This window comes from Cebidichthys violaceus, unplaced genomic scaffold, assembly GCF_023349555.1.
Source record: "Cebidichthys violaceus isolate CVI_PGR_0920_01 unplaced genomic scaffold, fCebVio1.0.p SCAF_61, whole genome shotgun sequence".
NCBI lineage: Eukaryota > Metazoa > Chordata > Actinopteri > Perciformes > Stichaeidae > Cebidichthys > Cebidichthys violaceus.
This window is the reverse complement of record NW_027176828.1, coordinates 215,082-230,029: the sequence shown is the minus strand read 5'-3', so window position 1 is coordinate 230,029 and position 14,948 is coordinate 215,082. Positions and strand designations below refer to the sequence as shown.

The 14,948-nt window shown below is 46.1% G+C and overlaps 2 protein-coding genes across 2 annotated transcripts; one reads left to right on the top strand and one right to left on the bottom strand.

Moving 5' to 3' along the window:
* Positions 1–4,661: 4,661 nt before the first annotated feature.
* Positions 4,662–9,712, bottom strand: dnajb11 (DnaJ heat shock protein family (Hsp40) member B11). Its single transcript, XM_068734207.1, is given in 13 exon segments — positions 4,662–5,979; positions 6,568–6,628; positions 6,630–6,728; positions 6,838–6,876; positions 6,878–6,950; positions 7,058–7,115; positions 7,199–7,281; positions 7,559–7,611; positions 7,613–7,702; positions 7,870–8,002; positions 8,256–8,353; positions 8,954–9,110; positions 9,532–9,712. Coding segments are annotated over 13 exon segments (1,086 nt in total). The 5' UTR covers positions 9,609–9,712; the 3' UTR covers positions 4,662–5,914.
* A 586-nt stretch (positions 9,713–10,298) lies between these two features.
* tbccd1 (TBCC domain containing 1) lies at positions 10,299–14,615 on the top strand. Its single transcript, XM_068734215.1, is given in 13 exon segments — positions 10,299–10,514; positions 11,035–11,100; positions 11,216–11,483; positions 11,632–11,790; positions 11,991–12,107; positions 12,322–12,355; positions 12,358–12,570; positions 12,674–12,860; positions 12,945–13,035; positions 13,037–13,102; positions 13,104–13,382; positions 13,384–13,478; positions 13,883–14,615. Coding segments are annotated over 12 exon segments (1,764 nt in total). The 5' UTR covers positions 10,299–10,514; positions 11,035–11,059; the 3' UTR covers positions 14,097–14,615.
* The last annotated feature ends 333 nt before the right edge of the window (positions 14,616–14,948 follow it).

Sequence of the window (14,948 nt, the reverse complement as noted above, 5' to 3'; positions counted from 1 at the left end):
CCAGCCTTGTCCCAGTCATTTACCCTCTTCACGCCTATTAGACTATAATAGTCGTATTTGTTTCGTCGTCATCCTCATCATAATCTCCGAGCCTTTTTTTCCCCAATGTATGAGTCCTCCATCTCCTTTTCGCTGTCTCTTCTGCTTCACGGCTGAGGGCTTTGGTCCGGGGCGGTGCATGCGGGCCCGGGGGCCTGGACCCCGGGGCCTGCCCAGCGTCAGGTTAAGTGCCTCTGACAGCCCACCGCACAGTTATTAAACCTGTGATCCGCCACCACAGGGCCCGGGCAAACCCCGCTCCGAGGAGGGGAGGGTCCACCAGAGGGCTCTGCTCACACAAAGACCGCTTTCACCTCTCTGGCTGTCTCCTCTGCATCCCCCCCCACCCAACCCACTAATACATATTCACATCATTTCATATACTGTGCCTCTTTTTCTAATTATGGCTCTATTCATGTGAAGCTGCTGGGAAGCTGCTCTGCCAACCGTCCCCCCCCCCCCCCTCCCACACACACACACACACACACACACACACACACACACAGAGGGGCGCTGAATAAAAAAAAATGCTTTTAGGACAACTATGAAGGCGGTTCGTTGATGAGGGATTACTGGAGGGCACGCATACAGTAACATACAGTAACATACCGCCTAAGGCATGTAGCAGCGCTGCCCCCCTTCGGCTTCATGTTGCGTGCCGGGAATGCCGTCCGTACACTCGTGGCTTTCATCCATATAGGTGGTCTGCAGCGCTGTTTGTCCTGCGCTCGCCCTCCAGTATCCCAGCCAAACCCTCCTTTTTCTCTTCCCCAGGATGTGGGAGACCGGAGAGCCATCGGCCCCCTTCAAACAACAACACAACACGGGTCATTAGATGACAAAAGTGGGAGAGAAATAAATAAATGTTAGTGAGGGGGAGGACAGAGAGAGAGAGAGAGAGAGAGAGAGAGAGAGAGAGAGAGAGAGAGAGGAGAGAGAGAGAGAGAGAGAGAGAGACAGACAGGAGAGAGAGTGAGATAATGACAGTTGACTATGTTTAGCCTCCAGAAAGGCATTGGGATAAACAGCAGCTCGTCCCGAGCTAACAGGAGGGCTTTAAGTCGCCGAATTGAAAACCCCCAAAAGCCACTTTTTCCTGCCCACATCGGCCATAATGAGAGCCCCGCCATTCAATTGTTGAATAGTTGAGGCTTTTCCCTTTGAGGTGACTGGCTTTAATATAGCAACACGACACACACAGTGGAGCAATGGCCGTCCCCAGCGGTGTTCAAAGCCGTGGCGGGACAAGGATACGGCTGACATGCATTATTCCTTACAAAAGCTGCCCTTTGTTTGCTTTATGCTCAGATCCCACAAATTGCAGGCTTTGTCCGTCAACATTTCTTATTTTGGGCAGAGTCCCCCCCCCCCCCCTTACTCTCTCTCTCTCCACTGTCCTCCACAGACTTCTTGGCATGTGTATGTGCTTCACGGCATTGATAACTACACACACACACACATTGAAAACATGTCAGATGAGATGACTGGTTTGAGTTCATCCTCGCTGCGACTTGTCACTCTGTGTGCTGCTCGGCTCAGAGATGACAGGCGACATTTCCAATATCCTATATCTCCCTAATAAAGGTCTCTGCTTCATTATAGAGGGTTGTTCTCAGTGTTCTTGTGTTGTTACTCAACCACCCGAGTGTGGAAAGAAACATCTCATGATTTGATATTTGTTTTCCTGGAGAAATGGAAAGATAATTTAGTTTGGAATAATGGAATATATGGAACCAAACGGTAAAAAGTGGCCGAGAAATATTTCATTTATTTTGCTGCACAGGCTTGCAAATAATACGTCAGCTCATTCGTTCTGCAGACTTCTACCTATATCAATATATTATAATAAGATAACAAACTGTTAACTTTTTTTTTCCGGGGGGGGGGGGACACACACAAATGTATCATTTCCATGTTCCGCTCTGGTGTTGTTTTGGGAGCCGTACTCTTTACAAACCCTACATTTGACAGGTCAGGCACCATTAACCGAGCACACACACTGCCGAGTCAGAGCAGGTCAAAGCACCCATTGGCGCCGCTGCCACCAACACACACACACACACACACACACACACACACACACACACACACACACACAGATTGCTCAATTAGCCCTCCTTTAGCCTGCGCCTCTCTTAACCCTGCAGCTACGCTTATAAGTCATTACTCTCAGGGTCAAGTGTGATCCCTGTGCTTATCTGCATCAACAACTGGCAAGTGCAGGCATACTCTTGCACGCACGCGCACACGCACACGCACACGCACACACACACACACACACACACACACACACACACACACACACACATACTCTGGTGAGTGTTGTGGGTAATAAAAAGTGATTTAGAGAGGGATTTGATTGAAGAGGCAATACTGCCCTCATGTGCTCTGCAATTTGTAATTACAAGTGGTTAAAAGATATTATTTGTGGACGACTGGTGAAATCCCCGACATAACTCACCCTGGCCTCTCTCCTCGCAGAGAGGATCACACACAGTCACCTCTTATGCAGTCTATCACTGATCCACGAGCTGAACAGACAACATGGACATGTGCCGGATCCTAAAATTGGAAATGCGAGCTGTTTTGTGTGACGTTTGTGTAAATAGGAATTGCAGCAGTCTGTGTGTGCTACTGCGGCCTTTAAAAAAAGGGTCCCGACTCTCTCCCCGGTCCTATCGGGACGTAACGGCCGCGAGGTGAAACAGTGAGATGTTTTATCTGAGCTGGATCACAAAGCGTCTCCTCTCTCTGGAGCCTCTTCAGTCTTGGAAATGACTCCGAGATGTTGTGGTGGGCCCGGGGAGGAAACTCCCTTCACCACAGCCCTGCTATCTCTGTGGGAGTTCATTATACGCACAGACCGGCCACACACATGAACGCACGCATAGAAACATGCACGCAATACGCACACATTCATAAGCACGTGTTGTGTGTACGATTACGCGCACATGTAATATCTATTGTGGGAGATTATTACACACACACACAGAGAGTCTGTGACATGAACACTGGTGGGCAGATGTGTGCTCCATTCACCACACCATAAACTTACCATCATGAATATGTTTCTGTGGACATCCCCTGCTCCACCCATGCAGACAGACTCCTCCACCCACAAGGTGTGTGTGTGTGTCTTTGACACTGAGCCGCTTGTGTTCACATGGCAGCCGTTACTGTAAAACTGACGGAGAAGTGAAACCACTGAGGGGTCACAGGGTCAGGACATGTTGGGGGGGGGGGGGGGGGGGGGGGGGGGGGGTAGTCCTCCTGTCACATGGACCACACGTAGATCAGTACACCTACTTGTGCAGACCTACATTGATATAATGCGCTCTCTAGCTCCCAACCGTAAAGCTGCATTAATCAATATTTTATAGTGCTAAACGTTCTGTCATGGCCGCTAACTAACCGTCTGGTGCTGGGTAGGTAGCTTACGGTGGCTTTATCTGAGCTTTTTTGGCTGAAGAAGACTACGAGTTGAAGAATCGGGAAAAATTTAAAATCTACTAAGAGTTATCACTTTGGGGTTCTGCTCTATGGAGTGTTTTAGCAAATAGTTTCAGTGTTGTGGAGCACATTTTTTTTCTCAGTTCACTGCTTTCTGCAAGTGGCAGCAGCAAAGAAAAGCTAATAACCGTCAGACAACGTTATCAACTAGCGGGTGAATATAGTGGAATATTATTTAAAGGCGCTAGATTCTAAATTCGGAGCGTACAGCCTCCAAAAGGTTCTCAACATGGCGACAGCTGAGCCAGTGGCTAGCGGCTAACGGTGCTAATAACACGAACAGTGCAAAAAACGGCGCTATTAGCTGTAACCTCCGTATGAGAGCAGTGCAGAGCGGCGGCCATGAGCTAGTAAGCTAGCTAGCTAGCGGGGCACGCTCACATGCACTAAAACACGCGCGCAGCTGGCCTAAAACAAAACCCGGTGAAGCTGGGATTACAACACACACAGAGAGACTTCATTCTCTGCTCAGGACGCCTTTACTCCACTTTATGTTATTGTAGCAAATCATTATTTGAATGTCGTAGAGAACCTTTAATGTTGTTTGCCCCAGTAGCTGGTGGAGAACAAAAAGCTAAAAGAAGAGCGAACTTTGGTCTCATGTTCGTCAGGTATAGCCAGAAACTTTTTCTGCTTCTGCTGGATGTGTAAATAGGCATTTAGCTGAAGCTTTATGATGTGATATTGTGTTGTGTGTTTACAGCTTATTGTAGTGTTCCCAGGTGGGTTAAAAATCTGGTAATGCAGGTTGAATCATTATCTCCCACCTAAACCCTGACCAGGCAAAATGTCTCCATCCTCACAAAACTGTTCACTTTCAAAGATAAAGAAACATGAGCATGATCTGATGCAGGTTTTCAGCCTGAAATAATTAACTTTAGTCATAAATCTGCTCCAACAGTAAAAAATGGTGAATGTTGTGTTTCGGGAAAACCTCACATTTACTGATTGTTACAAATCCTTAAATCTAAATCATAATAATTAGACAAATTGGAAACAATTTCACAAATCTGTAACTTATTGATTTTGCATATTATTACAATAATACAGGAAATGTTCTTCAAATCAGAAATTATAATTTGTTCCCCAAAGCCAATGAAACCCTTCTCATATTGAGGTTTTTTTTTTTATTATGTTGGTCAGAGTTAAACATTTCAGGATGTGCTACCTGACTCCTGACTCAGTTCAGGGAAAAGTAAAGTCCGGCACTCACTGCAGCACGGAGGTCAGGGTTCCTCACTAATGGCCACTGACAGGACTCTGATGTCATCTGCTGGTGAATCCGGGGTATGACAGGTCATCAGAATTTGTAGAAATCTTTATTTATATCATCAGTCAAAATCCCCCCCCCCTTAAGGCCATGACACTCTCATAACATCGGGAGGCAGCGTTGCAGTCGGTAGTAAAAACAGAGGGAAGTGAAATCCTAAAACCACGTTATAAACCAAGCGGGAGGAGCAGCAACAGGGATGCTGATTCTCTACGGTGTGAGGTCCCTTTGATTTAAAAAGGTGTTCAGCCCAGACAGGGAGAGTGTCGAAGCTGTGTGAAACTCAATGTTCCTACAGTGGCGCTGGAGGACGTTCACCTCAATCCTCCAAAAAAAAATAAAAAAATAATAAAACGTCACCGTTTAATTTAAGAGGTCAACTCTCGTCACAGTGAACATGGGGGTTGTGCATTGCGGACATTTCTCCCGTTTGCAACGTGTAAACAGACAAGTAAGAGCCAACATAAATTAGAAAAACTAAAACGCAACAGATGAGCTTCGTACTTCCCTATTTACAAAAGTATTATTGAACAGGAGTCTGACCCAGAACGTAAAACTAATACAATAAAAAAAAAAAAAAAAATGTCTCGCACGGGTTTGAAAGTTGTTACGAGCTTTTCTTCTTCAGCAGCTCATCGTTCAGCAGATGTAGTGGTCTGTACACAGAACGGTACAGTGACTGACACATTAGTAAATTAAGTTCACTCAGAGAGAAGTAAGGGATTTAGCTTTTTAAAATAAAACAAAAGGCCTTATTGCAATATAATTTGGGGGACAAAAAAAAGTAAAACAAAAGACGTGGCATCCTTTCCATTTATACACTTCAAATAAAACACCTGCAATTGTGCCACTGCTGTCAAAATGTAGAGTGTTAAAAACAAATTGGGTTCAAGCCACCCTGGAGAACAATCTGAAAATAATAAATACACCCTGGCCAGAATCATGGAGCACGGTCCTGTTGATTGAAGATGTGTGTGTGTGTGTGTGTGTGTGTGTGTGTGTGTGTGTGTGTGTGTGTGTGTGTGTGTGTGTGAGAGAGTGAGAGACAGATAACTCAGTCCAAGCTGTGTGTGTGTGTGTGTGTGTGTTGGTGCGCTAGAATCCTTGGAGTCCATTATAAACCTTCTGCACAGAGCCCTGCTTCAGAAGACCCCGGATACCTGCAACAGCAGAACGATGACAGTTAACAGCAGCATATCGATAACATGTATACAGAAATATCAGACAAGCTACACAAATGTGCTGCGATTCTATCGGCTACTGATCTCGACATGTTGCCCTGATATTCTACACCAAATGAGGACTTAAACTCTGGAACGAATGCAGCTTGTAATGGTTATTTAAAGTTCTTGTGTTTAGATTGTTGAATTTTGTCTCCCCCTGCTGAGAGTAATTACCCAGACACTGTCAATGAATACCTGCAGATGAGAGCTCTCTCTCTCTCACTCCCCCCCCCCCCCTCTCTCCCTCTCCTCTCTCCCTCTCCCTCTCTCCCCCTCCCTCTCCCCCTCCCTCTCTCCCTCTCCCCCTCCCTCTCCCTCTCCCTCTCTCCCTCCCCTCCTCCTAGCAAATAGTTGTTTGTTACTATACTAATGCTCTGAATATCATGTAGAGATCCAATAAAAGATAAATCATGAAGTAAAGTAACTTGTCCTTTAAAAAGGTATGTTGTGAAATAAGTAACTTGTCCTCAACACCGATCCTTCCAGGACAAAAGTCCAAACGCGTCCCTGAACCTTCATTCTCACCGTCTTTCTGCTGGTCGTCGAGCTGCGTCTGAGGAAACTCCACATCGAAGGTGATGATGAGGGGAACCTCGGATGTTGATGTTGTCAAAGTTGGGCAGGCCCTCTCCCTTCTTCCACATTCGAGCGCCGGGCTTTGTGATCTTATCCCTCACTATATGGACCTGTGAGGCGAAGACGGACGCAGCGACTCAAGTCAACTGGCAAATTACATTGCCAGGCTCCAACAGAGCCACAGCGAATAAAGAAAATGCTACCAGGCGTGTACAGAACCTTGTGTCCGTCCAAATGCTCGATGTCCATCTCAAAGCCCCACCAGTGCCTCCACCAGGGAGATGGTGACGTTTGTGTACAGGTCGTCTCCTCTGCGCTCAAACACAGGATGTCTAAAAGAAAGAAGCATCACGTTACTGTCGGTCACTGGTCTAATATTCTGCAATACGAGTATTGGTGTTGCAAAATCACAGACACAATGAATACAGCCTGTTCATACTTTAGCACTTTGATGCGGAAGCGAAGATCTCCAGGTTCACCGTCGATGTGAGGTTCCCCTGTGGTCACGAATAAAAGACGTTAATAACAGGTCATATATAAGAAAAACAGTTGATGTACAATAAGCTTTGTGTAGATTTACCTTCTCCAATGAAAGGGTACTCCATTTCATCTCGGACTCCTTGTTCAATTTCTACCTCCAAGGTTCTCTCTTCATTTACCAGCCTGTGGTGAACAGAACACAATAAATGATAATAGGTGTGCACAACGTCCTTCCCAAATGTGTCACACCTCTGACTGTTTATTTGGTACATCTAAACAAATGCATACAATGACAACTACAGTGGGTCTTTGTCCTGCACTATTTTGTAGATTTTGAGGTTTTCATCAGCTATTGGGAACCAGAAGGACCCTCGACAATCAAGCACCGTAGATAAATCCGTTACCACGATCAAGTCTGGGTCGTAACGAACGGGAGCTTTGACCACCAGCAAGGACTCACTTCACGTTGGGACACTCATCGCACACCATCTCCTGGGTCATCTGGAAGCGGCCCCGGTCCGAGCTGCGTGGTCCTCATCTCCTGTCTGCAGTTACACTTCCTCTTGCCGGAGGCTTCTTTGGCTACGGGCTTGTTACGAACAACCTGCGCGACAAAAGCAGCGCAATGAATCGGCACATTTCTGCAGCGAGACGCAACTTAAATGACGTCGATGCGCGTCAAATCAAAACCATGCAGTCGTAACGCATTCCACTTAATATGATGGATTTGTGCAGGTTGTTGATTTAGAGAGCAGGATTTTCCACACTCACCTCGACAAAGTTCCCAGAGTACACCTCTTCAAGCATGACCTCCAGGTCTAGTATGATGTCATTTCCTCTGGGGATGTTCCTGTCCTGTTGCTGTCGGTTGCCTCCAAACATGAACCCAAAGTCACCAAAGAAGCTACAGAAGGAGAACAAAGAATAGACATATATACAAAAATGATTTGATTTAGCATCATTCCAAATCTAGTCGTGGTTGAATGTATGTCTAAGATTGAAAAATTCAATAAAAAGTAACATAAATCAGAATCGGGGTCACACTGACACAGAGTCAGTGTGACCCGATACTCTTGATAATCCACGGCACACAATGTTTAACAGTTTTGTTATTAAAATATGGTGTAAAATAAATAACCTGAGCTCAAGAAACCAACCTGGAGAAGATATCGTTGTGTGAGCTGTGGTGACCTTCTTTGAGTCCATCTTCTCCGTACGCGTCGTACTGTTTCCTTTTCTCCTCATCTGAGAGCACCTAAAAAACAACAAAAAAAAAACAACCCGTCAGTCACAGAAACACACAAATTGTACTCAAACACCTTAACATGATTTGCATATAAGCATATTCACAAAAGCAGTACTATTTGCATAACAGGGTTAAATAAGGTAAGATAGAACTATAAGGAAAGGAGCAGCAGTGGCAGTACAAAGTAGGAAAGAGTGTCAATGTAAAAAATAGAGATAAAAAAGGTGAAAGTATAAAATATGAATAAAGAGACGTCCAAAAATATACAGATAAGGTACATAGATGTGGCATATAGATACTTCATTGTATCATACTATACAGGTGTTTGTGTAATATTGTGTCCACTCCTTGTATATCAAACTACACCACTAATCAGAGTTAGTTATTTTAAGGACGATGTGAACATTTGTTAGAAGAAACACCTGCAGATCTTATCTGAGTCCCCTCCCATTTATCCACGTCTGGCTTTCCTGGCTGCCAGCTGTGCTTCGCCACAGCCAATCAGATGCGGCCACACGGTCTAGTCGACCAATCACAGTGGCCGTGGCGTTTCCAACAACAAACCAAATAGCTAGCGTACAAAAAAAGGAAAAAGACTTTTGATATCACCTCATAAGCTGCTCCCAAGTCTGCAAATTTGTCTTGAGCTTTCGGGTCGTCTTGGTTTCTGTCGGGGTGTAACTGGAGAGCCAGCTTTCTGTAGGCCTTCTTGATGTCCCTGATTGATGCACTCTTAGTCACCCCCAAGATCTGATAGAAATCTCGTCTACGAGAGAGGGGGGGGCAACAAGGGGTTATGGACGACACACAGAGAGCAAAATGTACGTTACAAGACAAGGCTGTAGTGACATAACACTGTTGTTTACAGGCTGAATTATGATGATAAACAGTCAGCTAGCTAGCTAGGAGGAAGCCGGGTATAGCTTAGCTGCTATGAAGGCTAGCTCCTGGCTAACCAAGCTAGCTAGCCATTCGAAAAAACACAGCCGTTACAGTCCTGTACATAAACACGAAGCTAGAAAACAGCAAAAACACAAAGAAAACTCTTATTAGCACGCTAGCTCTGTGTGTGTGAACCTGCTCCAGTCCACTCCACACACGTGAGACCTGGTCTGGACCAATCACAGTGAAACATGTGTACCACCTGGCGATGCTGTTCAAACTGTACGTCCAAGCACGAGACTTACCCAGCAAGCACCGCCGTGATAACGTAAAGAAGCAGGCAGCAGACATTGCAGAGGTTCATCCCTTTTTTGGTAGCCATGGATCCCTTGTGTTTTGTAATAGGAAGTAGCAAAAAGAACAGCCGGCTTTTGAAGGTTTGGATCCCGGCTGCCCGTCACAAGCCTTCTTCCTCCTGTCAGAGAGAGCCCGCCCACTGGATGTCTCAGTCACAAAAAAAACCCGCCCTCCATTAAAGAAACATACTTCTCCTTCTTCTTCTTCTTTTGGTTTTACGGCGGTTGGCATCCATCTTATTGGTGCATTACCGCCATCTTTTGCTCCGGAGTGTGGATCAGACAATAGACTTACAATCTTTACCCCAAAACAAAACAAACAAATCAAGTAATAATAATAATACAAATTATAATAATTAAAATAAAATAATTAAAAATAATAATAAAAAATATAAAAAAATGAAACGAGCAAACAAATAAAAATAAAAATAAAAATAAACATTGAAAAAATAAACATTGAAAAAACAAACTTTAACCAGCACCCTTTTACCTTATCCCTGCATTTCAATCATACCCTGTAAAAACCCTGTGTTCCTTAAGAATAAAGAAACATATCTTCTAATATATTCTTTTTTTAAATTTATTTTTATTCTTGTATACTTGAAGTACAAGACATCCTGATCCACACTCCATTCCAGTTGGTGGCGGTAATGCACCAATTCATTGTTTGCCAACCGCCAATGAACCTCAAAAAGAAAAAAAAAAAAAAAAAAAAGTCTAAAGCGCGCCCCCGCCAGCTGCGCGCAACAGATGTCAACTTCAGAGAAGGAGGGCGCCAAATAGGAAGAACGGGTTAACGAGAGACAGGTCTGCCTCTAATCACAACAAACAGGGGGTCAACGACAGGGACTCGTTTCTCGTCTTTACTGTCACTTATGAGTGACCCGTCGAGACGGAACATCGCGGTGCCTGGACGTAGACAGAGGCTGAAAGTAAGCGCAAAGACACGGTCGTCTCCTAGTAGTCTCCTAGTCGTCTCCTAGTCCTCCTTTTGCCTTGTTAGCCGTGCTAGCTAACAGTAGCTAATTTAGCAAACTTGATGTCAGGTGTTGATGACATAAGCAGTCAGTTGCCAGGGGAACATTACAAGAGGTATCTGCCACCATGCTAAATGAACGACAGACGGATTATCTTGTTAGTAACCGTGCAATGACTATAACTCTTACATCCACTATTACATGAATATACCAGCTTTGTTGTCCTTGTGTTTAGCTGTATGTTTCTTTTATCTGTACCCATCATTTTCCATTAAAGCTGGTTCACATTCATGGTTGTGCACTTGTATGGCCATCTTTATTACATACAGAGAGGCTGCTCCTCAGCTCTCTCATCAGTTACTCTCTACATTTATATTATATATATATATATATATATATATATATATATATTCGTGCATGTCGATCTATCATGTGTCTGAATTTCTCATCTTTTTTGTATGTCCTTTCTCTTTAGACATGGAGGCAGACAGTGTGAGCATATGGCCACGCATGGAGCCCTTCTTACTGGGGTGCCCTGCAGGTGAATACACTCCTCCCATCTCTATTACAATAAAGGTATCGCCCAGTGAATGCAAATGTAGTAAAATAACTGGATTTAATGCTTTTTTTTTTTTTTTTTTTTTTTTTTTTTGTAGGTGGCTCCCTCCTCCAAGCTCAGCTTGCACTATCTGCGCAAGATGGCGATCTACGTGCGAACGCGGGAACGGCTGCTTCCCCGCTTTGAGCTGGCCCATGTGGAGGCATATCGCCTGTGGGAAACTGCAGCTTCCAGAAGACCTAGCGTGGCTCTATTTCGAGACCTTTGACCTGCTTATAGGCCACACCCCAGAGGAGAGGCTGGAGTGGGCAGAGTGTCTTTCCCAGTGCTCTTCCAAAAGTGAGCTGGATCAACAAAGGAACAAGGTAAAAACTATTTACTACCTGCTATCTCATTGTTTCACACAACCTGTTTTTGGACTATTGTATTCTTCCCCAGGCAGAGGATATTCTTGTTATTTCTAGTCTGAGCTACACGTTGATATGGACGCCTTGTTTCTCCCTTTCCCTCCAGCTGTCTGTGGACACGCTGCAGTTCCTCCTCTTCCTCTTCATCCAGCAGGTGAACCGCGTGTCTCTGCGCACCTCTCTGATCGGTGAAGAGTGGCCCAGTCATCGCACCCGCTCCCCCTCTCCATCGGACCGAGAGGCCAAGACCAGCTCTCAGAACAAGGTCCTTGTTACCGTCGGGGGCGAGAGAAACAATATTCCACACTTTGTAATATTCTGTTATTCTAATTACTACCTATTGCCCAGTGGGAAGCATCTTACATGATCAACGTTCAAAAGAGTGAATGTTGTCGTCTTCTCTCGATTCTTCGCGATGTGCCGCTCATGGTCCTTTGTTGTTGTTGTTGCTGTTTGGTTCCGCAGAACTGGGATGATCAGGCTCACCTGTCATTTGTGAAAAGCCATCTAGCGGAGATTCTGGAGCTGCTGGTGGAGCCTGGCCAGCTGTCACAGTCCGGACAGGCCCTCAGAGATTGCCAGGTCTGTGGACACATCCAGTGATTCAAATGACAAAGAGGTCTCTCCTAGTAATGAAACTACAGAGAATTATCACCCCAATCTGCAGCTCTCCTCGGCTTTACTTACATTTTTTTTTTGCTTACAGAATAGCCACTATAATCATATGTGCTTTGTTTACATTTTGACTGAAATAAAACTCTCAATCAAATCCCTATTCACGTGTGTGCTCTGCCAGATATCCCTGGAGGCTGTGCGGAGCCTGGGCCTGCTCTGGAGGGCTCAGTCGGCCACGGCAGAGCGGTTCAGCCTGTCCACAGGCTGCTGACCAAAGGTCCGCTCCAGACGCAAGCCGGCTACTCGCCGCTCAGCCGCTCCTTCGCCCTGCACAAGCTCCTCTTGTGTCTCCAGCAGAGCCTCGCGCTCAACCCGTTTGGGATAACCGCCTGCCTCTGCTCAGGCAAGAAACTAGCCTGGGCTCAACAAGGTACCCTAAAAATCTCCTGGAATGAAGAAAAGCATGTGTTAAGTGTTCTTTCTACCTGTGGGTCTACATTTCTTTGACTTTGTTCTCCATTTGTACTTTCCAGTGGAGGGATCCATGAAGAGAGCCAAAATAGCCCGAAACACCCACACGGCTCCGCCTGGCAGTAAGATGGTGCTGATGTCGCAGGTCTTCAAACAGACGCTGGCGAAAACCTCAGACAAGCTGACCGGTGCCAACATCAAAATCCACAGATGCTCGGAGGCCTTCATATACCTTCTCTCGCCTCTCAGGTAAGACTAGCCTCCATGGATAAAGCTTGCGTTGCGTTGACTTTTTATGGGGGCTCATCTGTCGTGGGTTGCGTTGCTCTTCAGATCAGTCAGTGTGGACAAGTGCCGTGACTGCACGGTGGTCCTGGGTCCCGTCGAGACCAGCGTCCACATCCACAGCTGCCAGAACCTGCGGGGTGGTGTGCGTGGCCGGCAGGATCGCCGTCGGAGTCTCGTCGCGTTGCACCATCCACGCCTTGACGCCCCACCCGCCCCTTGCTCCTCCCCGGAAACGCAGACATTACACTGGGGCCTCTCCACGCGTTCTACCCCTCCCTGGAGGACCACATGGCCAGCGTGGGGCTGGCTGTCGTCCCCAATGCCTGGGATCAGCCCTTGCTCCTGGGGAACGAGGGCCTCGTCAACCCCTCGCTCAACGCGTCGTCCAACCCGGACCACAGCTGCTACCGCCTGCTGCCCCCGGCCGAGTTCCACACGCTGGTCGTGCCGTTCCAGACGGAGGGCGACACATGTGAGGTGCCGGGGGGGACTGCCTCCTCCGTATCAGGCAGCACTGGATGAAAAGCAGAGGAGGATTCAGAACTGGCAGAAGACTGTGATGGAGGCCCGGCTGAACAAGTGAGTGGCAAATCAGACCGTCTTTAAAAAAAAAGAAGTGGAATCATTTGATACTGTAGACTTTCTAATATCACTTAAACATGCACATGTAAAAAATATAAGCTTTAATAGTCGGCGCACTATTTGAATCAGTGGAAAGTTACAACAGACCAGCAGTTTTAAAAAAATCAATAAGAATGTGAGTTAGCCACTCTGTTCAGTGATGGCATGTTGTGATAAAACTGGCTGGAGGGGCTCTACACTCTACCTGACCCTGAACAACATCATCACAGGATGCCATTCCATGAGGGGGAGGAAAAAAATGATTGATTGATTTCTGCATCACAGTATTTTTAACGTTAAGCTCTCTCCTGCTCCGTAGTTCACGTCTGTTGTTACCGATTTCCTCGCTTTGTGTTCTCTAGGGAGCAGAAGCGGCAGTTCCAGGAGTTGGTGGAGGTCAAGTTCCACGAGTGGCTCCTGGAGACGGGGCACAGGCAGGAGCTCGACAGCCTCATCCCACCCGCGATGGCCTCTCTGAAGGACTCCGGTGGGCCTGAAACGGAGACGCCCCGAGTCAACGACACCAAACGCATGAGGAGCGGCCGGGCGGAGAGACAGTCGCCGATGGCTTGTTGAACTGTCGGGTTTGGCCTCGCCTGGGGTCTTAAGGTAGCACCAGCTACATGTGGCTCTCAACGAGCAGACGAGTATGTTTACTGCAGGTATTACTGTACGGTGTGATACACCTTGCTCCGGTAGGTCTGGAGCTGTTGATCCAGCTTTTATTGCAGCTAAACGTCCCACTCGTCGTTGAGTGGAAGGCTGCTGTGGGCTGTTCTTTACAAGTCCCTCTTAAGAAAAGGCAGCTGAAGTCCTGAACATGTCTAAGCCAAGTAAGGAGTGGATTGGCATGTTGTAAAACGACATCAACCAGCTCCTTGAAGGAGCGCTACAGACGCACAGGGTGTAGCTTCTGCAGAGTCACCTCAGGCTTCTAAAAGGGACATTTTTGGAGATTAGGGTTTACAGCTGAACGTCCTCTTTTGGAGACAGAGATTCCAAATGTGAGCTGACTGGCTGACGGGTCGCAGACACCTGTCAGTCATGCATGAAGCATCAATAGCTCTTAAATGTAATAATGACTCTCAAAACCGGAGGGATCTCATCTCCATTTCTTCCAAACTGCTCACACATATATTAACTAAAAAAAATATGTTGACACGTGCATTTAAAGATGGAGAAGATCGATGCTCAGTGAATGTAGCACTTTTGGGTATTAAGGACATATTAGTGCTCCTATAGTTACTAGCTCAGGTCATAGTATTTCTTGTGTATAAATGGCAATCAAGTGTTTTCCATTATGGGGGGGGGGGAGGAATATTAACATAATTTATTGTAGGTACTTGATTGCACCGTCCAAACTGTCATATTGTATGAAGGTAAGATACTTGACATTTACTGCAGACTTCTCCTTTAATTCCTTCAGTA